General features: G+C 47.6%; 1 protein-coding gene across 1 annotated transcript in view; it reads right to left on the minus strand.

The window, feature by feature from the left end:
- The window catches only part of TTC27 (tetratricopeptide repeat domain 27), a 1,875,723-nt gene that overhangs the window by 189,040 nt on the left and 1,661,871 nt on the right, over positions 1-24,812 (minus strand). Inside the window, exon 18 of the mRNA XM_086926895.1 lies at positions 1,109-1,220. Coding sequence (XP_086783021.1) covers positions 1,109-1,220 — 112 coding nt within the window. The remainder of the gene's footprint in view (positions 1-1,108; positions 1,221-24,812) is intronic.

Raw genomic sequence — 24,812 nt, forward strand, 5'->3', positions numbered from 1 at the left:
GAGAAGTTTAAAAGCAAATGCAAATTAGCCTCCAGGAACTTAAGTCAAGGAAAATTGTGATTTCAAAAAGTTACTTTTCCTTAATATTTATTAAAAATCAGATTTCACCATGAATTGTGACAATATTAACTGCTAAAAATGGTTGCTTAATTATTTTTCCACCTAGCCTTATTCCCGAAATACAGTATTAGGATTTGTAATCTTTGCTCTGGATTTGCACATGGGACAGCTAGGCTTGCTACAATGAAAAACAGCTTTTGGGATGCATGCCATTGCCAGGGCATATCAATAAGACATTTCTAAATACCCAACTTTTAAAGCCCTACCAGCAACCTCCAACCTATTCACCAGTCCGAAATCCAATGCACCAGAAGGGGAAACAGATATTTGGACATAGAATACCAAAATTGCAGAACAAGTTGTGATTGGTCTGCCATCATGGTTCTCAGCTTCATTTAAAAACATGAACATGATTGTCTTCCCCAATCTCTGGTAAATATAACTTCTTCACTAGTCAAGACATTCCCTGCATTCTATTCTGTCTATCCATTCTTCCTCCTTAGTATCTAGCCATTGCTACATCACTGTTTTATAGTGCGAATCATTCAGCTCTTCTTCACTGACTGCAACTTCAGATGCTGGTTAGGAGTGTGAAAGTAATCAAAATGCATACAAGTAAACATGCAGCTATAACAACATATGAATGTTTAATTCTACATTTTAATTTGAGAAAAAGTAAAATGGCCAACTACATTAAGGAATAGAACATTTTAAACAAAGCATAATGTTAAAAAGGTCAGTTGACCAATCCATCGATATTTTCAGTACCCTAAAATCCTTTGGTGACATTGAGTATATGAGAACTCAAACCTATTAGCGAATGTGATACTGGGTGAGCTCACAAGCTAATAACACCCTCCACAAAAAACAGCATTGTACCTATCTATAATGTAATTTCCTGTGGTTTAATATATTGAAGTATTTTCACTGAACAAAATAATAACTGCATAAAAAAATTATGCACCAAACGGTTTTCCTGTTTGACACTGCCCCATACAAATGTCGCCATACCTGTATAAACAAAATGAAATATTAAATTGTTAGTTACCATGAGAAAGCTCCAATGCTCCTTTTATAACTTCCTTAAAAGAAGCAATGTCCGTTTCCCAGCCACTCCTTTGTGTATCACACTTATGTGCCTTGGTAAGATACTGCAGGGCCTGCAAAGGAATATTACATAAACATTGACAATGCATTGGTACCAACTTGAAAAAAAATCTTAAACTGGTGCAAGAATACAGGCAAACAATGTGAAACCATAATGACCTGCAAAAAGTCTTCCCAACCAGCAATGGTTATAACAGAAAGATTTTAATTGGAAGAATATTGAAATGGAGAGACATTAAAAACATTTGAGGAGCTTGCCGGATGTTACACATACATCTATTTTTACTTTACGCATGCTCCTTTAATTTACCTACATACTGTGCTATTTGGGTTGGTTTCAGGTGACAAAATGCCTTTGGGCTTTAACTAGGAAGCTACTACTTTCCTTAGCAAGTGCTTACTATGCTCCTATGTTCACCTTATAGTCTTAAAAATGTTTTGTTGCTTGACCAGGAAGTGGTGTCTTCCATTGGCATCATCGTTGCTGCTTTTTGATCGTTTATAATGTCTTCAGGTAATACGGTTTAACAAGGAAACTCTGTCTTTCAGGGGGTCACATAACTGTAGCTCCTTGATGGACCTCATAGAGTTCAGATAAGATTGTTTTAACCAAAGAGTTATGTCTTCCTTTGGTTCCTTCTTCGGCACCCCTGTGTGACCATCTAGTCTTCAGATGATACTTATCTGACTGGGAAGGTGGGTATTTCTTTGATTGAAACTTCAGTGTTCCTGGATGGACCTAGGGTTCAGGTGAGCACATTTTTGCTAATATGTACAGTTTTACTGAGTAAAGGCCTCCAATTAGGAGAGCAAGACCAGGCTCTGGCTCTTTTAAAGGAAAGAGTGGACTAGTTCTCCCTAAATGCACCTTTTCTACTCCTGGCTAGAAATGAAAGGCATTCAGGGCCCCTTATCATCATCCGGGGATGTTGAATCTTATTTTTGCATACGCCTCCTGGCAAACCTTTCAGACCTCAAGTCTATCCTCATGCATTTGCATGCCCAGTTCTGCTGTTAGAGCTTAACATTTGGCTAATTCTACAAGAGCCTGTTGAGCACCAACGCGTTCTGGTCCAAGACTCAGAGATCTCACATGCACACTTACATCCCAATTAAATACCAACCTCAGATGCCCAATCCTTCTCATCTCTGTCCTGCAAGATCTTTCAGTGACTCTCTCTCATCATTTGCAAGTATTCAAACATACTTATTTACCTCATCCTTCTTTGTCTCCTGTTTTCCTGACTCTCAGGTCTTACCCATCACACTTCTACTTCAGCCCTGCAAATACACAACAGTTCCTTAGGTTTCTCCCAGCACTGTAGCCACACCCTTGAACACTAATCAATTTTCAACACCTATGCTCCTTCTCACTTTCCCTTCATCTCTATCCTTACTCCTACTCCTCAATCGCCAACTCTCTTCCCATTACGACTCATCTCCTCCTCTCTCTCACCTGTTATGCCTCTAACATCTAAATCTACTTCTTGCTGACAATTATTCCAAAAACTGACCCACGTACTCAAATCATTGGCTCCTACTCTGTTCACCTATCCACCAATCTTTGAGTCACTACTCCTTCTGGAGAGTCAGCTCTCAGCCTATCTTTCCCTTCCACCTCCAAATGGATCCTCAACCTGACCAGTCACTTCCTGTAGGTCTCTCCCTAATCCTTATACTCATCAACTCCACGTCTTCATTTCAGTATACAAATCCCTTTACTCCAAACCTTCTAACTTGCTTCCCTACTCACCCCTTATATGACTCCTTTCCCAAGTACTTCTTAATTCCGTCTCCCACCCCTTTCCAGCCATCCATCCCTTTTCCATGTCAATGGCTCCCCAGTCACTCTGCTGTCTCCACTGGAGCACTACACTATCCCCTTTACCAAAATCCAATCAAATCTCTCCTAAGCCTTTCTTAGGAAGACCTGCGCTTCACCCATCTTTCCCCTACCTCCCTGACCACTTTGGTCCATGTACCAGTCAAACTTAGCACAACGACAAATCACCCCCAACACCTGCACCCAAATCCGAAATAGTCACCCCTCTTTCTCCTGCATCATCATCGATGTGAAGTTCATTAAGAGGAACCAGTATTACATTTTTTTACCTACTTACACAATCCTGCCAGGATCTCAACGTTAACACATTAACAAGGCTAAGAGAAATAGGTCCAAGCTTAAAACCACACTACCTAGAAATCTTGGGGAAGTTTCACCACCTTGTGTCTACAAGTGCACCATGCTCACTTTTGTTGTTTTGAGTTCTCAGCTGGGACCGAGAACAAACTCCGGCTAGAGTTTTGTCTCACTGAGGATCATGTGAGATTTAGAAAGAAGCTGAAGACGTGGTTTTTCTCAGGACTGATTGATGTCCATGGATTACTGCTTTAGTCCTTATGCTTTCTGTCATTTGTCACAAAACCCCCCTAACAGGTTTCCGCTTATCCTAGCGCTGCGATGCCCCTCGGGATGAATGTCACGCACTACAAATACAAATACTGATGTACATACTACCTTCCCTTGCAACCCAGACTTTCTAGACTCCATTTCAACCATCACCCTCGCAAATCATAATCTCCATGGCTTCAGAAACTCTGGCTGGTATGAAAAACCAAACTTGACCCATCCTATATCACTCCTCGTTAATGCAGACACTCTAACCCCACACCAGTGAGTAATTTGATCAATTCACTATGCAGGACACACCCTAGACATGATCATCATAATCGCACAATAACTCCAGATATCAAAAAATAAAAATCACCTGGAGAGCCCACTAAGCAATTTGTCACCAAACAACATTAGTCTTGTACCATGCCCAGAAAACCCATTACTGCAGGGCAACTTCTTGACAATTGGCTGGCATTAGCAATCAATAGCTTGATGTAAACAAATACTACAAAGCCCTCTAGTAGGCAGTACAAGCTTCACTGGATAATCACGGAACTAAAGTGAACAACAAAACATTGTTAGAACATTTGTATTGATTCTGACAAGCTAAATCAAAGGTAGCACTGCAAAATATGGAAAGTTACCATCTGAAAATCAAAGAAAAATTATTATTCCACTGACATGACTGAATTCCACTGCCCAACAAGAGAGCTCTACAATATGATCTACAAATTCCCGAGCTCAGCGTGCCCCATCATTGAATTCAGCTGGTGGCAAGCCTTCAGTGACACTCTAGTGTCACACGACAACATAACAGAACTTTATTGTCTCAGCTTTGCTTATATAAACCATACGATAGGAGATTACATTTAGACATAAAAATATGGATCTAGTGCAAAGTTGCTCTTTATGAGAACGTGAGGGCACTAGTGCGCCTTACAAAACTTGACCTAGGTGGGCACGTGTAAAACGAGGGGGAAGGGTAGTACAGCCCTTCACCACTCGCAAGTACATTTCATGATTCCATAATATGTATACAAAACCACAAATAAAGACAAGTCACATCCCTGACAAAACATCTCATTTCTGTGCAGTATGTGCACAATTGAGATTATAAGATTAAAACTAAGCTCAACTTAGTTTATACTTCTTGTCTCCTTCCAACGAGTGAGGATGAGTAGGTCACATCAGGGCTCAGACTCATGGGTGGTCATTAGCTCACCCAAGGCTGACACCTAGAGTGTCGAGCGGCATACTTATATAATATTTCATTAACCGTCATGCTATTAAAAATAAGGAACTAGTACAGAGTTTGTCCTTTACAAAATTGTAAGAGTACTACAACACTATACAACAAGAACCTGGTCCTACACATTTAAAACACAGGGGGAGAGAAGTGCGCGATTCCTTGATATATGTGCAACAACTCAATTAAAAGACTGGAAAGATCCAGTTTCTGAAATGTATGTGCAAAATCGCACTAGTAAAGCTAAAGCTAAGCACATCCAAGATAATGCATCAATTTTCTTCACAAGGGACATGGATAAATAAGTCTTACTAGTGACAGTGCAAGTATTTGGGTCTGGCTAGCAATCAGTGGCACTTGAAAGGCCTGGACAAGGAATTCAAGTTATTGTGTAATATGGTGCATACACAAGGAACGCAAATACCACATCTGGCTACCTCTGACTCAGGTAGGGAGGAAGACCTTCTAGACAGTGCGCCTCATTACCTCCATGCATCGTAGCTATATGAAGCTACTGGCCTGTAAAGAATCCCAAAGTAAGTGCAGAGACAAAGCGACAAAGCTATGCTGAACTGCCTTATGTTGTGCTTGATGAATAATGGTCTGAGATACTCATTTCTGACTGGTAAGGACTTTGTGCAGAGGCACAAAGTGAAGCAGAGATTCATCCCGCCTTGTTTGCAATCGCAGGTGGTCGATGCTTTACAATTTTTTTGTCACGTTTTGGTGAAGGTTTTTTGACTGGCATGAAGCCCGGTCTGAATTTAATGAACAGTCAGCCGCGGTGCGAGCATGTAACAGTGGTGGGGTGGCGTGTAGGGGGGATTTAGAGGGACGATGCCAAGGGAAAGTTAATTATTTAATTTCCCCTCTGTATCGTCCCTCAAAATCCCACCCCACCTGGCCCCACCGCTGTTACCTACACGGACTGCGGTCTGTGTAGGTAACAGGTCTGTGTACAGTGACATTTCACAGCTGGAATGAGGCTTGCCATATAGGTTTCAAAGGATGCCATTGGTTTGCTCATTAGGAACTGTCATCTGTGAGCCACCCTATTCGGGTTTTATGCACCACCGGAACTTGTCCTTAAGTAGTTAAGGGGGTAAAGGTGTCATTGCTTCTGGGTTGCTCCAGAAAGCCTCACAGCCTAGCGACAGAAGGGTTCATGAGATGTAATCGAACAATGGTAGGCTTCTCTCTCTGTCGCTTGACAAGATTTTGCACATGTCTTTTCAGTAGATAACCTGATCAGCTTTTGTCCCTAATTGTGCCCATTATAACACATGTTCAAGGGGCGTGGCTTGGACGCAGACCTAGATGGCGGTGTAGCGCGTCAGCTCCGGCGCCGACCTCCGCATTTATTTACATTTCGGCAGCCTGGATGAGTTTTTTCCGGGAATGACTACAGCACTGCAAACCGGAACATGAGGAGAGTTCAATACCCTCATCGTTTCCCGATTTCATCATCATTTCGCGAATCTGCTCAAAAATGCGGATTCCGACGCTCGCGGCCGCCATTTTGAGCGCTGCTCGCGTTTTCTGCCTTCATTGAATGTCCTCAGCCTGCTTCTTCACATGGAGGAAATTCGCTCGACTTTTACAGCTCCTGCTTGCTTCTGCAATAATTTGGTGAGCCCAAATGGGGTTTTGGCGATTTTTCCTCTGCATTTCTCTTCAACAATTACCTGTAACTTTCCTCAGGCGCCATTTTGTTTTCCTCATTAACTGGACTCCCTCATAAAATGAAGCCTTCTCTTCTGTACTCATTACTTTTCTGGCTTACTTTACTACAATTATTCTGGTTACCACATTATTAAGCCTGCTTTCCTATACCTCTTCTGCTGCAACGTGCTCCTCTCCATTGGCTGGAACTTTTTCTTCAAGAATGTTGCTTTTGCCGCCCAGAGCGCCTTTCTTTGTGGGCTCCTGCTATTATTCTTCTCTTCAATGTAAGCAGGTCAGAGGTTACTAATATCTTTCTACAGGCTTACTGCTGACTGGTTGCCTCTTCACATTTTCTTTTCGGACATCTATGTAATCTCTTCGCATTGGATCTTCAGCACTTCAGCTTTGTCTTCACAGGTCATTCCTTTTTAACCTCGTTTGGCTTTACAGACTCTCTGTTTGCTGGGGTTTTCATGGGGAGGCTCCGTACTCTGAAGATCACAACTGCTCCTAAAATTCCTGTTGGATCAGATTCAGACTCTCCTTCCTACGACATGGCGGACGGCGCACCTTCAAAATCTGATGCTTCGCATGGAGCAGTCCCTAAAGCTCAAGCTGGAGGCAAGCTGCCGTCCTCCTTAACCTCTTCTAAACGTCTGAAAAAGGATCTGCCTTCTCCAGGGAGCACCTCCCCCTAATCTTCATCTTCTATGGATCTCATCTTGGAAGAGCTGCGTGCTTTTAAGCCTTTCATGGAAGCTACCACTAAAAACATGCAGGCTATGCAGGAGAAATGGACATCTTTGGACTCAAGGGTTTCATCCTTGGAACAATCCACAGACTCTTTACGGTCCTCATGCTCCCACATTTCATCAATGGAAGCGGAGATATTGTTACTTAAGCGTCACACAGAGGATTTGGAGAACAGGAATCGTAGAAATAATCTACGCCTTTACGGCCTTCCGGAACTTTCAGAAGGGTCTAACCCCACCACCTTCTTCCAATCCTTTCTTGCTAAGATCTTAGATGCTCCGGCTTTATCTTCAATCAACATCCAAAGAGCTCATCGTCTTGGACCTAAGATTGCTACTAAGCCCAGAGGTGTCATTATGTTATTTTTGCAATACACTGACCTTCTTCAGGTACTTTCAGCTGCAAAGCTCAAGAAGCAAATCATTTGGGAAGGTCATCGTCTATATCTCTCTCAAGAGGTCTCAAAAGCCACTGCTGACAGGAGGAAGAGATTCTTGGACATGAGACCACAGCTTCGAGCCATTAATGCTAGATATGGCCTCCTGCATCCTTGCCTCTTTAAAGTTACATATAAAAATCGAACGACCACGTATGAAGATCCTGCGGTCCTACAAGATTTTCTTCGACAGCTTGGCCCAGAAGCTATGGATTTATCCAGACCTGGCTGATAGCATGTTCCAACTATTTCACTTTATTATATTGTGATTCTGATGTTTCTCTTTATGTCTTCCTGTTTTGACACATCTTTGTTCTCCATGATAATCGTCCTTTCTCTCTATGTTTCATATTGTTCAAATTGATGACATTTTATGTTTTTCGTTGGCCCTTCTATTTTTCTTATTATGTTTTTTCTATTTTTCAGATGATTCCCCTCCCTACCTCACTCTATTATATCATACTGTATCCAAGTGCTGCCATCCGATTTTTCGTCATGGAGGTCTGGTGTTCGTTCTGGTCGCTCTCGTCGTGTTCCCTCGGTGTCACCACCCCCACCCTTGTTTGCGTTTTCTGTTTTCGTAAGTATGTTATTCAGTCGTTCTTTTTGGACATGTACTGTATTTTTGTTCATTCTTGTATCTGTCCTTTCTCTCCCTTACCTTTTTCTGTTCCTTAACTCTTCTCATCTACTCGCCTCCTCCTTTCTCTGTTCTTTTTTCCTATTTATTCTTCTTCCTTTCTCTACATTGTATTTCTTATGCATTACTGAGCATGTTACGCTCAACTGTTTTTCTAAATTGTTTCGTTCCGTGTAACGACATGGAACGTCAAGGGATTAAACAATCCCATTAAAAGACAAAGGGTACTATCACATTTAGCGAGACTAAAAACTGATATTGCCCTACTTCAAGAGTCTCATCTTACTGAACCGGAGGCTTTGAAACTTAAACGTTCTTGGGTGGGTAATGTTCTTTGTTCTCCTACGACGTCTAGGAAAAATGGTGTTGTTCTTTTGTTACATAAAAAGTTAAATGTTTCCTCGATTACCCATGAGTGTGATGCTGATGGTCGTTGGCTTATTGTTATCTTACTTATTGATAACATCCCACTCACTCTATTTAATGTATATGCCCCCACTGGGATCGATAGATCCTTCTGGCCCGCTATCTCTTCCAAGTAGTCTTCCCTTTCTGGAGATTATATACTTCTCGGAGGAGACTGTAATCAGGTTGTTGATCCCTTTCTCGACCGACACTCAAAAGTCACTTTTGTTCCTTCTAGAATGCACACACAGTTTGTGAACTCATTTCAAAACAATGCTTTAGTGGATATTTGGAGATTATGCAATCCCGACCTTAGAGAATATAGTTTTTTCTCCCCTCCCCACCAATCCCAATCCCGCATTGATCATATATTTCTAAGCAAATCCTTGTCCCAAGACGCTATACGTTCTGAAATTGGTTCCATCTTACTTTCCGATCATGCCCCAGTGTTTGTAGACCTTGACTTACTCCCATTCTCTCCCCACTCTAAAAGATGGCGGTTTAACAATGCTTTACTTTTGGAACCCTCCTTCTGTTCTGAATTTACTGCCTTTGCCAAGGAATTTTTTCTTTTAAACCAAACCCCTGACTCCCCTTTTGTTATGGCTTGGGATACATTTAAAGCAGCCTCTAGGGGTTTTATTATCAACTTTGTATCCCGTCGCAAGAAACTTCGAGAGGCCAAGTCGGAGAAAATTTTGGCTGACATTAAAGCCCTTGAACTTGCTTATTTTGCTTCTAAATCTGATTCCTCTCTTAAAGCTCTTATTGACGCGAAAATCTCTTTTAACAAATTCACCACAGAAGCTGCTTCTAATACTCTACTAAAATGTAACTCTAGATATTATGGGGGTAAGAATAAAATGGGGAAGCTTTTGGCCAATTACTTAAAGATTCGTAAAGAACGCACAAAAATTCAATCTATCAAAACTTCTTCCGGGGAATCTACATATAAAGATAAAGAAATTCTCACTGAATTTGCCAAATTTTATGATACTCTTTATACCCCAGAACAAGTTCCTACGTCTGATGATCACCTTTCTTATTTTCAATCTCTTCCACCTCCCTCAGTTTCACATGTTGACTTTCATGCTTTGGAACAAGACATTTCACTTTCTGAAATCTCTCACGCTGTATCTAAACTTCGACATGGTAAATCCCCAGGCCCTGACGGGTTTACTATTGAATTCTAAAGTCACTTTGCTTCTCTCCTTCTTCCTAAACTCTTACTTTTATTCCAATCCTTTTCCGATGCCGGTTCATCTAGTGGTTCTTTTCAGCAGGCTTTAATTTGCTTAATCCCAAAAGAAGATAAAGATCACTCCTTGTGCAAAAACTATAGGCCAATATAGTTTGTTAACGATGATTACAAAATTCTAGCAAAGATATTAGCTCTTCGCATGGATCCTCTCCTTCCAGATATAATTGGCCCAGAACAATCTGGTTTCTTAAAAGGGCGTCTCTCCTCTGATAATTCCCGAGTTTTTCTTAACATTCTTAGCAAATCTTCTTCCTTGCCTCTTCCCTTTGCAGCTTTCTCCCTGGACGCGGAGAAGGCTTTTGACAGGATCGGATGGGATTTCATGTTTCAGGCTTTGCGTTGGATTGGTATTCCTTCTAAATTCATTTCTATGAGGGGCGTGGCCAAGATGGCGGGCTGAACGGACGTGCTTGTCCTCGGCTCCCCGGCCCTATGCCCTGTTAGCCCTCTTCCCACAGCAGTGGCCCCCGAAAACCAGCACATCTTGGCCCGTGTGAGGTGACCAGACCCCACCGGCTTGGTGATCGCCTGAAAGCGGGCGGTAGCGGGCAGATTCGGCGCGGCTGGCCTGCAACCGCCGGGTGAGGAGAGGCCTCAGCCGCGGCGAGCCCGAAGCGGAGAGACCAAGGAAGCGCCACGGATCAGCCCCACTGGTGGGGGGACACACAGAGACCGGCGCCCCCTCCCGCAGCAGTCTACAGGCCTCCGGGAACTGGCGCGGGCGGAGCGCCCGCCCCTGCAGCGAAGCGGGAAGTGGCGAGCCGGTGCACGTCCGCACCGCCATTAATTGAGGCCCCGGCTTGGGCCTACGCGGACTCCCCAGGCTGTCACCCGCAGAGACACTGAGAGCCCAGGCGGGAGCTGGGGGTGCATCAGGAGTCCTGCACAGGAGCCTTGGGCCTCATCCCTGAGGAGGGGCGATAGCGGAGGCGGGATCGATCTCCGCCTGGCACCACAGCGGCGTACTGCCCGGAGCGAGGCCCCGGCTTTGGGCCTGGTGGAGGCCGAGAGGAGTGGCGGACTGGAGCAGCGGCGACACAGCCAACACGGTGGGCGGCGGACGGACTCGGCGGAAGCAAAGAGCGGCAGGAGACTCGCCGGAGAGCGCCCCTGCCCCCCCCGCAGCACGGAGGTCCGACCCGACGGAAACAATCACAGTTAGGCCTGCACGTCCCTGGGGCCCCGCAGCGACAGATTGAGGGCACTCGGCAGGCAGCGGGGGCCCCGGGGGGTGCGGGTGGGACCTAGCGTGGGGTCTGGAAAGCGGAGCTCTGAGACCGCGGCCTAGAGGGACAGACACAGGATCTGGGCTGTTGGACTCCCTGGCCACGTGGTTGACCGGCCCCGGATAGGAGGCGGACTGCAGCTGCGATACAGAGGACCGGCCCTGTGCGGCACTGACGGAGGGACTTGGGCCCCGGGGCACTGGTGTGAAGAGGCTGGCCCCCCCGCCGGAGCATTGAAGGTGGGGTGGGGCCGGCGAAAGCAGGAACAGTACCCCCAAGCACACGGCTTCCTAGAGAGGCCCGGGGTGCCAGGCATCCACAGCGGCAGGGAGAGACAGTCCGCGGTCCTCGGGGGGGTGGAGTGGTCGAGCCCCCGGCGAGGAATACTTGAGGCAGCAGAGGCTCTGGAAGCGGGGGCTGGTGGGCCCTGTGGAGAGGAGTGGCCCCGAGGTACCGGTGGAGGAGGGTCGGAGGCCGCGGGGGCTCTGTCGGTGCCCGCTCGCTGGATGAGTGAGGCGGGGAGCGGGCTTCCCCCTGGGGCGGACCGGGTCACGGACCTGAGGCAGGAGGAGGTATGGCCAACTCGAACCGCAGAGCCAACCGCACCATCACAGACATGCTTGCGAAACCCACAAGCAAGGGAGGGAAGGCGCAGACACCCCCCCCCTACCCCAGCAGCCACGAGTTCGCAGCAGCAGGAGGAACGGGAGGCTCCCATCACGCGCACCTTCCTGGAGACACTATTTAACACTCTGAGGGATGACTTCCAGGCCCTCAAGCAGGACATTGCGGGGGAACAGCGGGAGCTACGCCGTGACTTGGATGGCTTGGGGGAGAGGGTAGCGGCGGTAGAGGAGTCCAGCCACGCTCGCAGTGACGAGCTCACGCACTTGCAACAAGAGGTCCTCCGCCTTCAGGAGCAGCACTTAGGCCTCCAGGCACATGCGGAGGACCTGGAAAACCGCTCCCGAAGAAATAACATTAGGGTCCGGAATGTGCCACAGGGTGCCGAGGGGAACAGTGTCACTGGATACCTGCAGGCCCTCTTCCGTGCGGTGTTGGGGGAAGCGGAGGACTTTCCTGTCCGCATAGACCGTGCACACAGAGTGGGACTACCGAGACGTGCACCGGCCCCCCCGCCCGACATACTGGCCTATCTCCCGGATTTCCCGTTGAAGGAACGGATCCTCCAGGAGGCCCGGCGGCAGCAACCTTTGCAATTCCGGGGAGAGACGGTGGCGCTGTACCACGACCTGTCTGCCATCACGCTGCAGAAGCGGCGCGAGTTCAAACCCGTGACCACCTTTTTACGTGAGAAGGAAATACCATACTCCTGGGGCCACCCGTTCCGGATCATCTTTAAATGGCAGGGGAAACTGCACCAGCTTCGCTCCCTCAAGGACACCTGCTCTCTTTTGAACATTGACTTGCCGGATCCCTGGGACTCGGAAGATGACACGCAACATGGCTCGCGGGAGGGGCTGGAGCAGCGAGGTCAGGCGACTGGCGGAAAGTCAGACGGAGACGCAGGCGGGGGGCCCGCCTGAAACCAGATCCTGAAACGATTGCTCAGGAACAGGCAGCAGCAGTACAGGAAGTGGAGCGAGATACCACTGTAGCCCCGTGAGCAGCATGAGAGGGCCACTGCTCACACCTCGCTTTGGAAAGGGGGGCTCGGGGGCCGGGAGAGGGCCGCCACTGTCACGTTTCCCATAGACACACTTCTACGGACCTGTGAGAAGTAACAGGACCGGGACTATGGTTCAGTTCACTTGGTTCCAAGTTGGGGTTCCCCAGAGGGAGGAAGACGGGGAGGGCAGGGGGGTGGGGGTGGGGGTGGGAGGGAGGCCCCCGGGATTTGCTGGTTCTGAATTAGGGGGGGAGTTGTTCGGGGGGGGAGGGACGGGGGGGTGGGTGGGGACCTTCTTGTCCGCTGGCGCCACGGGATGGCACTGAATGTTTATCTGTTGGGCCACCGACCCGCACTGACCATGAGCGAGCTCACGCCCTACACCCAGGTTGATGTATCGTTTGACCGTTCTTTCCCTAAATGTTAGGGGACTCAACAGCCCGAACAAGCGCAAGGCAATCCTCTCCTTCCTAGAACGCTCACAAGCTGACATCTGTCTCCTGCAGGAGACGCACCTGCTATCTAGGGATCACCATAGGCTTAGGTCCTGGGCCTTTCCCGACCAGATGTTCTCGTCCGCCTCTAAGAAGGTAGCTGGAGTGGCCATATTGGTAGCGAGGTCCTTTAAGGGGAAGGTGCTGCAAAAAGAGGCGGAGATCAAGGGGAGGCTACTGCTCCACCGCTTCCAGGTGGCGGGGCAGACACTTTTAATTGGCTCAATGTATGCGCCCAACGAGGGTCAGGAGAGGTTCCTACGCACGGCACTGGATGAGGCCACGGCCAACACGCACCAACACTTGCTCCTGGGGGGAGACCTCAACCTAGTCTTTCATAATGTCACTGACCGTTCCAGCCAGAGGGTGGGCCAGGTGGCAGCCTTGTCGGCGGTGGGGCACGCTCATCTCACTGATTTGGGACTGCTCGACTTGTGGAGACACTTTCACCCTCAAGACACGACTTACACACACTATTCTGCGGCCCACAAGACTTACGCGCGGCTCGATTACCTGCTTTGCTCGACTCTCCTTGCTGCGCGCGCCCAGGGGGTGGGAATACTACCGGCCTCGCTTTCTGACCACTCCCCGATATCAGCAACTTTTTTGGTGCCTGATGCACCGCGCCCGCAACGACACTGGCGCTTGCGAGACGGCCTGCTGCAGAGCCCTTCCCTCGTGGGAAAGATTAAGACGACCATCGAGCACTTTCTCCGGCACAATGCTAACAAGGACACTTCCAAGGCCACCCAATGGGTCGCGCTCAAAGCCGTCCTTCGTGGCGAATTTATCTCCCTGGCAGCGGCCAACAACAGGGAGCGCGAGCAGAAGAGGGCGGACCTCTCGCAGCGTGTCCGGGAGCTGGAGCAGTTACATCAGCGCACCGGAGCAGCCAGGGCGTGGCGCCAACTGTACACGGAACGGAAGATGCTAGCGGCGTTAGACCAGGAGGTCGCGGAATTCGCCGCAATACGCCTGAAACATGCCTACTATACAGGGGGGACCGCTGTGGGAAGCTGCTGGCCTGCAAACTGCGGGAGCAAAGGCATCGCCGACATGTCCAGGCCCTCCAGCCCACTCAGGGAGAGCTAATCACAGACAGCGCGGCCATAGCGGCAGCCTTTGGGGCCTTCTACGCCGACCTGTACGATGCAGATGACTTGGACTGGCAGCACGGCAGCGACTACCTAGACGGGGCAACTCTCCCGATTTTGACTGATGCCCAGTCTCAATTCCTTGACAGACCCATCGGTCTGGAGGAGGTCATTTCCGCGATTTCCCGACTTAAACTAGGGAAGTCCCCGGGGCCCGATGGCTATTCGGCGGCTTTTTACAAAAAGTTCTGCCAGCAGGTGGCCCCCCTGCTACGCGACCAGTTCAACACCTTTGACAAGACCGGGACTATCCCCCCCGAAATGCTGGAGGCGGCAATATCTGTGATCCCCAAGGACGGGAGAGACCCCTCTCGATGCAGCTCATACAGACCCATCTCCCTGTTGAATGTGGATCTGAAGTTGTATACAGGCATTATCGCTGGCAGATTGGCACCGTATATGCAACAGCTGATTGACCCGGACCAGGCCGGCTTCATCCCCCAGCGGCAAACGAGCAACACCACCAGGCGCGTTCTCCACCTCATAGAGGCCGGTTCTCGCACGCGACCGGGATGCATGCTGCTCACCATCGACGCCGAGAAGGCATTCAACAGGGTACACTGGCCCTACCTTGAGCAGACTCTTCAGAGGTTCGGCTTTGGGGATACCACCCGTACTCGAATCTTTAACTGCTACCGCCAGCCCACGGCGACAGTGAGGGTCAATTGACACACCTCGCCGCGCCTACCGATCAGCAGGGGGACCAGACAGGGCTGCCCGCTCTCCCCTCTCCTGTTTGCGCTCTATATGGAGCCACTGGCACACAGGGTCAGGCACCATCCGCGTATCCGGGGCATCCCCTTTGGGGGACACACACACAAGATCAGCCTGTACGCTGATGTTTTACTCTCCCTGATGGACCCTATGCAATCGTTACGGGCTCTATTGGTAGAGCTGCACCCCTTCGCGCTGGCGTCAGGCTTTAAAATCAAAGTTGACAAGTCGGTGGCTCTGAATGTGTCCCTACCCGCTGACATTCTGGCGGACGCCAAATCCGAATTCGACCTGCAGTGGTCGGCGTCCACTGTATCATACCTAGGGGTCCTCTTGGCGCCTACGGTGCGGGGAACGGCCGACGCTAACTACGCCAAGCTGGGCGGGCAAATCAGCGAGACGCTGCAAAAGTGGAACCGCCTCACTCTATCCTGGCTCGGGCGCGTGGCGGCAATTAAAATGATGCTGCTACCGCAGATTCTTTATATCTTTCAAACCCTCCCACTGCGCCCACCGACGGGTTGGCTTCAGAAGACCCAGGCAGACCTGACGCGCTATGTCTGGAACGGGCGCCGTCCCCGCTTCAAGCAGCGGATAGCGTCTCTCCCACCGGCGCACGGTGGCGTGGGTCTCCCGGACCTCACTTTGTATTTCCAGGCGGCACAGCTACGCACTCTGGTTGAGTGGTACCAACTTGAATCCAGCAAGCACTGGCTCTTTCAAGACCAGGCGATGGCTGGCCGCCCCCTCCATGGTGTACCCTTCCTGCCGAGGTGTCACAGACCCCCGAACCTCTACGCGTCATATATCACAAGTACCGTGATGAAAGTCTGGGATCGGGTGGCGGTGCGGAATGAATTCACCTCATTCCCTTCCCCACTGACGCCCATTTTTGGGAACCCCGATTTTACACCCGGCCTAGATCCACAGGCATTCAAAGCATGGCGAGCCACCCCCTGCAGAGAGGTGGGGCATATGTTTAACCTGGAGGGAGTCCTCTCCTTTCAGAAAGTGAGAGACGACTACGGGATACAGGAGGCGGATCGGCTCCCCTACTTGCAGGTCCGGCATTGGGTCTTGCACCCATCCGTTCGACCGGGCGCGCAACGATTCCTCAGGCCTTATGAAAAATGGCTTCTCACCCGCACGTCAGAGAAGAAACTGCTTTCCGATTTGTACCAACACCTACTCCTTATGCACATACACACCTACCACCCAGGGAAGACACGATGGGAGGAGGACCTGGGGAGGCAGCTCACACGGAAGGAGTGGGAGGGAATCTATCACAGAGCCAGACTCTCGGCTTACCATACTGGCCTCACAGAGACCCTGACGAAAGTAGCCATGTATTGGTACCACACCCCGGCACGCATACATAGATGGGACCCCAAGACAAGCGATCGCTGCTGGAGGGGGTGCGGGGAACGAGGCACACTTGAACACCTACTCTGGAGTTGTGAGAAGCTGCACCAATACTGGTCCACCATCCTGGATCTCGTAGACCCACATTTAGATACGCAACTCCCCCGATTCCCTGCCTATGTGCTATTGGCCCTGCCGAACACACTGATGTACCCCCTGAAGTCCATGAGAGGGAGGTTGATTGCTATAGCGCTGGGTGCCGCGATACAAAATATAGTGGCACGCTGGAGAGACCCGCAACCCCCCATTCACCTAGGCTGGCTTCATCGGCTCTGGATGGTGTTGGGGATGGAGAAGATGTCCCTGACTGCAGCGGGGAGGGGCGAGGAATTCGCAGACATCTGGCGACCATTTTTGACGCTGCTCACTGGGGAATTTAAGGAATTGAGCTGTCCTCGCTACCTATGACTATTGCATTTGGCGGATACTCCTATCCCGGAACCTCGGGTCAAGACTCGGGGGCACACACTACAAGGCGGGAGGGCGCGGGTACCACCTCACTAGATGAGCTATAATGGAAGGGATCAGGCCAGCATACTTTAGCGGACAAGAAGGGGGGTGGGACTCGGGACGGGGGGACTGCTGGGGGTTGTTGGGGTTCATGCCGTTTTGCACAGATTGATACAGCATCCGACTCATGCTCCAGTAGTCTAACGCGGCCGGCCCGGCAGGGTTGTAAGCGGCTTGCTGTGTTACTTCCTACTGAACACCACTGATACCAGCCAAGTATTTCTTTACAACTGTGAATGTGTAACCGGTACCATGGCCTGCATGGGTCGGAAGTTTTTTGTTGCTTTGAATAAAAACATTTAATACTAAATTCATTTCTATTTTATATCTTTACTTTATTCTGACCCTCAAGCATCTATTTTTGTAAATGGGATGTCCTCTGATTATTTTTCCTTACACAGAGGAGTTCGACAAGGTTGCCCTTTATCACCCTTACTTTTTGTTTTAGCATTAGAACCCTTTCTTACCAAAATTTGTTTAGACGAGTTGTCTCTGGTTTTCATTTTGGTTCCCAACAAGTCAAACTTTCAGTTTATGCCGACGATATTCTTTTTTTATTGCTACGACCCTGCCACCTCTATTCCCTCTTTCCTTAAACAGGTCTCTTCCTTCTCTACAGTTTCCGGTTACCGCCTAAACGCCGACAAGTGTGAAATTTTACCTCTGAATCATCTCTGTCAGAAACATCTCTTTTCTTCTACAGGGTTTTCTTGGCAACCATCTAAAATCAAGTACCTAGGGGTCTGGTTTGCTCCTTTATTATCTGATACTCTCAAGTTAAATTTTGATTATATTTACAAGAAAATGGACACAGCTATCAATCGATGGCATCCACTCTTTCTGTCCTGGTGGGGTCGACTCAACTCTATAAAGATGATGCTATCTCCCTTGCTCCTTTATACTCTTTCCATGCTTCCTTTACACATTCCTCTTTCCTTCTTTAAGAAAATTGACTCTTTATTAATAAAATTCTTATGGAATGGCAAGCGTTCTCGAATAGAGCTTACTACTTTGCGGAAAGATAAGGCTCAATCTGGAGTATGTTTTCCTGATTTTAAACATTATCACCGTGCTTTTTCCATGAAACAATCAACTCGCTGGTTTTCATCTACTTTGCCTCACTACCCCCCTGTCTGGCTCAGCATGGAATCCTCTTTCATCTCTCCTTTCACCTTCCGTGAATTTCTGTCCTTCACGTCTTCTTTAACTCGTCTTCGTTCGCCTATTCTTTCACATTCTCGCACTCTTCTTTCTCCTTACTTAACTTCATCTTTTCCTTCCCTACTATCCACCCATGAGCAACCAATTTGGAATAACTCTCATCTTAAAATCCGTAATCGTACTTTTTATTGGAAAGCTTGGCACTCCCGAGGAATATGTTGGATCTCTCAATTACTTTCTCAGAATACGCCTCTCTTCTTCCAGGATCTTCAATCTATTTTCTCTTTACCTGCTTCTGCCCGTTCGCAATATAATTCTCTTCAACCTGTCTTGCTCCCCTATCTCCAATCCCTTCCATCCTCCAACGATATTCCTTTGGATCGCAGACCTACTTCCCTTTTGTTGGAAGCATCTCCTTCTGCATCTGCTTTATATAAATCTTTCCGTTTTATTACTGATAGGTTGAAATCTCGCATTGAACTTGCATGGGAGCTTGATCTTTCTCAGACCTGGCCTGTACTTTTGTGGGATAAAATTTGGACTAAACTTCATAAGACCTCTAGAGCTGCTAACACCACCCAAACTTTATTTTTCGTTTATCATAGAACTTTATTCACTCCACTGGCTTTGCCCCATTTTTCACCAGACACCCCTTCTACCTGTTGGTCCTGTCCCTGCCCTTCTGCTGACCTTAAACATATGTTGTTTGAATGCCCGCCTACTTCCCAGTTCTGGCAGTTGGTTTGGCGGCAGATTCAGAGGATTTTCCATTTTCAGGGCCCCTTTTCAACCTCACTAGTTTTTCTTGGCTCTCTTTCTTCGGACCACCCTCAATCTCCCAACCACTACCCTTTACTCGATCTTTTCATTGCTATTGCCTTTCACATTGTTACTTCTAACTGGAAACAAGCTGCAAATATTTCTTATCAGTCCTGGTGGAATGCAATCTGTTTCAATCATCGTTTAGACACTAATTATGTATCCCCCATTTCCCTAGCTGTAAAGCGTGACCTGATTTGGCTCCCTTTGGTAACATACCTCTCTTCCTCTTCCCCCGTTCATCCTTCTCCTGCATCTGAAACAGTTGAAGTTCGCAAACCTCCATGAATTGCTTATTACCTGTTTTGCTCGTTTTACTTGATTACTAGATTACCTATCATCGTTAAGTCCTACTGTATTATGTTTTACTTATGGTTTTCCATTCTAATGATATGTTCATAATTTTCATGCTTGTAATGCTTACTTTTTTATGAAATTATTATTGTTATTACACTGTTTATTTCCTTGATCATTTATTGCAACTCTTCTCCCCCCCTCCCCTTCCCCTTTTTTCTTTACCTCAATAAATCAAACTTAAAAAAAAAATAACACATGTTCAAGGGCTAAAACTAATTTAATAGGCCCCATGCCCAGTTCCAGCCTGGGTTCAGCCCTTGGGGTCCCCAGGGCTGCACCCAGGCAGGCAGAGAAGGGTACGCATAAGGATGATGGTATTTACTCAGTAAGCATCTGTTCTTGGCATTTAAAGATGTAGATTCACATGCTTTGCAAACTCCTGCCATCTAGTGTTGGGTCCAGAGGTGTGCAAGTTATTTTTCTTCAAAGAAGTCTTTCCAGTCACGATGCAAGGTGACTCCTCCTTTTGGTGATAGTTCGCATAGGCATCAACTCCATTGTTAGATTGTTTTCCCGCAGGGGGTGAGAATGGAGTTAATAAGTGTAAAATAGAGATGTCCATGCGAATGCATGTAAACTGAGAAACTGTAACAACTACAGGAGACCGGGGAGGCGGGTGAGTGCATGTGAATCTACACCTGTAAATGCCAAGAACAGATGCTTACTGGGTAAGTAACATTATCAGTTTGAGGCATGTGAACTGTAGAGCACATGCTTTGCAAAAACTATGCAGCAGTATACTCCCAAAGCGGTGGCTAACCTGTAGATGTAGTTGTCTGAAACAGTGTTTTAAGTACTGCTTGGCCTACATCAGCTCGTTGCCTCGCTAGCACATCTACACAATAGTGTTTGGTGAATGTGTGCGGTGTAGACCATGTTGCTGACTTACAGATGTCAGCTAGGGGAATAATCCCTAAGAAGGCCATAGTAGCCCCTATTTTGCGATTGGAATGCACTCTAGGAGATATTAGCAAAGTTCTTTTTGCTTTCTGATAAAATGTCTGAATACATTTTAGGATTCATCTTGCAATGCCTGATTTAGATATGGGATTGCCTTTGTGTGGTGGGGAAAAAGCAGTAAAAAGTTGCTTTGTTTTGCGAAATTTTTTTGTTCTTTAAATGTAATATAGTAGAACTCTTTAACATCAAGGGTGTGTAGAGCACGTTCTGCTACAGAATCAGGTTGAGGAAAGAATACGGGTAAGTCAACCGATTTGATTGATAGATATGAAAGGCAGAAACTACTTTAGGGAGAAATTTAGGATTGGTGCGAAGAACCACTTTATCTCTATGAAGCTGAAAGAAAGGCTCTTGTATAGTTAATGCCAGGAGTTCACCAACTCTTCTCAGTGAAGGTATTGCGATGAGGAAAGCTGCCTTCCACGAGAGGAATTGTAATTGGCACTTATGCATTGTTTCAAATGGCAGACCCATTGCCTTATAAGTACTATGTTTACGTACCACACTGGTGCAGGTGGGACTTTTGGTGGTATCACTGTTGTTAATCCTTTTAGAAAGGCTTTAATCACTGGTACTCGGGAAAGAGATACGTTTCGTGTGTTTTGTAAGTATACAGCTCCTAGTGCTAGATGTAATCGAATGGATGTGTAGGCTAGTCCAGATTGTTGTAAATGTAACAGGTAACAGATAATGTTCTGTACAGAAGCATCAAGAGGACTGATATTTTTCTTGTTACAAACGATAACAAATTGCTTCCATTTTGATGCATAACATGCCCTAGTAGTAGGCTTTATAGCCTCTTTTAGGATATTCATACAGTCTGGTGGTAAGTGGAACCAAACTCTATGATTTCAGGAGCCAGATTGTCAGGTTGAGTTCTTTGGGATTTGGATGCCTGATTTCTCCATGGCTCTGAGTGAGGAGACTGGAGGTGAGATGCAGCTTTTGGTGTGGAACTACTGACAGCTTGTGCAGGATGGTGAACCAAGGTTGACGTGCCCATGTGGGAGCTATGAGAATGAGTTTGAGGGATGATTGTCTGAGATTCCAAACTACCAGTGGAATGAGTGGGATAAGCGGCAAAGTGTAGGCAAATATCCCTGACCAGTTCATACATAAGGCATTGCCTTTGGCAAGCAGGTGTGGGAACCTGGAGGCAAAGCTTGGGCATTTGGCGTTTTTTGCTGTGGCGAACAGGTCTATCTGAGGAAATCCCCTGGATTTGCTGCTTCTGTCGACTGAGAAGGTCTGCAATCTGATTGGTTACTCCTGGAAGGTGTTCTGCCAGGAGATACATCTTGTGGTGTATAGGTAGCCCATTTACAAATGCCTTGTGCTAGGCGTGACAGTTGGAGAGTGTGCCCCCCCCCCCCTGATTTTGTATACAGTACATAGATATCATGTTGTTCGTGCAGACTAGGACAGCTTTGCCTACGAGGTGAGTTTGAAAGGCTTTCAGCGCTAGAAACACTGCTAGTAGCTCTAGATGATTTATATGGAGACTTTTGTGCTTTAGATGCTACAATCCTTGGATTGCTTGATCCTTTACGTGAGCACCCCAACCAGTGAGCGATGCGTCTGCTGTTAGCACTGTCTGTGAAACAGGGTCGATGAAAGCCCGCCCTTTGGATACATTTTGGGATTTCCACCACTGCAGAAAGCGATGGGTGTGGCCATCTACCAACACCAGATCGGTTAATCGGCCCTGCGACTGGTTCCACTGACTTGCTCAGCATTCTTGAAGAGGACACATGTGAAGTCGTGCATGGAGTATCAGTATCTCAGTGTGGTGAATTCTTTGTTTGTACTTCCTGCACACTAACTCTCCCTCTCCCGCCCCGGTCCGCCGCGTCCAATCATGGACGATTGATGCGGAGGGCGAGGAGGAGCCTTTAACATCCGGGCTCTGGGAGCTGAACTCAGCGCTCTAGCGACCCCTCCCCCTTTTAGGATAAATGTGCTTAGGACAGCGTCCGCGCAGCGGACGCGTGCAGCGGGCGCGCCGGAAGCGTGCCGAAGTCGAGCCAAAGTCCAGCCCGTCTGCGCCCGTCCGCGGCCGGACGGGGCGCGGGGCCACAACCCCTGGCTCATCCATATCGACAATTTTAAGGTATGGCAGACAAGACTTGCTTAATATCTGTCCTACCTCTCTGACATGCAACAAACACTCGATGCACGCCCTGTCTCTAGTAAACTGCCCCACCTGCACTTTTGCCCCTGTCACCAATCAAATATTGCCCAGTAACATCAATACACTTAAGGCTGCGCTGCTTAATTGCAGATCTCTTCGCAAACACAGCTTAGAAATATTTCATCTGCTCGAGGATGACTATATTCAAATCCTGTTTCTGACTGAAACATGGCTGGATGAACATTCAGAGCCCGATGTCGTACAGGCTCTTCCGCCCGGTTTTACCCTTACCAGGTTGGATAGGAAAGATGGTAGAGGGGGAGGCATAGCGATAGCTACTAAGATTCCATTAGAATGCACCCTCTCCCCCATCTTGATTGATCACAGTGAGGCGGCCACTTTTACAATCACCACTGGCCCGAATCATTCCTTTTCAGGCATCCTGGTGTATCGGCCCCCTGGACAACTGTATGACTTCACCCCTACTTTGGTTGAAGCCATTACTCATCTGGCGATTAAAAAATCACGTCTCCTAGTACTTGGTGACCTAAACGTCCATTTTGACGATTCACTTAATAAAGAGGCGGCAGAAATCAGATCTGAGTTACGCACCTTAGAACTAGAGTTAAAAAACACGGCCCCCACACACCAACACGGACATTTATTAGATCCTGTTTTTGGAAATTGGAAGGGAATTGAGACCTTAGATCCTCAGCCAATCCCCTGGTCTGATCATCACATAGTGCCGATAGCTATTCAACTAGAAAAGGCGGAGTTATATAACCAAAGTTCTCAGCGCTTCAAGCGTAGAAGCTGGAAAAATTTCTCCATAGATGCTTTCTCTCACATAATCCAGGCCACCGGCCTCCCAAAAGGAAATGACAGTGAGACTGTATATGCTCAGCTACAAAACAATATCGCTAAAGCACTGGATACGACCGCCCCCAACCGCACTATTACCAATGCTACTAGAACCAAAAAATCTGCCCCTTGGTACAGTCAAGAGCTCCAGATTGCTAAAACAGCATGCAAAAAACTCGAAAGAGATTGGCGTGTAAATTTCTGTCCAGAAACAAAAATCAGATATAAAACAGCTCAAAAAAACTATTATAAACTGGTGCGAGCGTCCAAAGCCTCCTATTATAACACACGCATTGTGGAAGCGGAGAACTCCTCTAAAGAGCTATTTCAAATCTATAAAGAGATCTCCACAGTCGAGTCCAACCCTACCTCTCAGAAAGACTCAGTGGATACCTGCAATAAAATTGCAAAATACTTTTCTGACAAAATCACCAACATATACGCTAATTTTTCTGGCAATATAAAATCTGGCATTGATTTTTCAGAGAATGTAGATCACATCAACACGTCTATACACCTATGTGCCTTCTCTGTACCTCCAACTGAATTTTTGGAAAAAATTTGTAAAGGGATTAAATCTGGATCACCCCGTGACCCCGCACCTCCGAAAGTATTAAATGCTAGCCTCTCGGTCCTGGAGCCACACTTTAGACTTATGTTGGAAACATCTTTTTCCACAGCCACCCTCCCTGCTGACTGGAAACAAGCCATAGTGTTTCCCATAAAGAAAAAACCAAATTTAAGTCAGGACATACTGGAGAATCTTCGCCCAATTTCCCTACTCCCCTACCTTGCCAAGTTGGCCGAGAAAGTGGTCAACGCCCAATTAATGACCCATCTCGAAACCCAAAATATCTTCCACCCATCACAATCGGGTTTCAGAACAGGTTACTCCACAGAGACGGCTCTTTTAAGAGCTATTGAAACTCTGCGGGAGGGAGCTGATAAAGGCAAAACCATGGCCTTGATCATGCTGGACCTCAGTGCCGCGTTTGACACTGTAGCTCACTCCATACTGCTACAGTGTCTAAACAGAGCGGGAGTCACTAAAAAGGCTCTATGCTGGCTGAAGGCTTTTTTAACAAACAGAAGCTTTCAGGTCCAAAGAGGGATCTATCTCTCTGAAAGTTTGATCTTAGAACAGGGGGTACCTCAGGGCTCGGCCCTGAGTCCCACCCTGTTCAATTTATATATGTCCCCTTTGGCAGAGGTGATTCAATCGTTCGGCGTAGAGCTTGTCTCTTACGCCGACGACACTCAACTCTTGATCTCCCTATCTCAATCCCCCTCCTCTGAGGCAGATAACTTCAACTCATGTATGTGCAAGGTGGCTACATGGATGAATGAGCATTGCCTCAAATTAAACGGAACAAAAACAGAGGTACTCGTCATAGGTGGGAACAAC

Source organism: Lissotriton vulgaris, chromosome 6, assembly GCF_964263255.1.
Source record: "Lissotriton vulgaris chromosome 6, aLisVul1.2, whole genome shotgun sequence".
In the NCBI taxonomy this organism is placed as follows: domain Eukaryota; kingdom Metazoa; phylum Chordata; class Amphibia; order Caudata; family Salamandridae; genus Lissotriton; species Lissotriton vulgaris.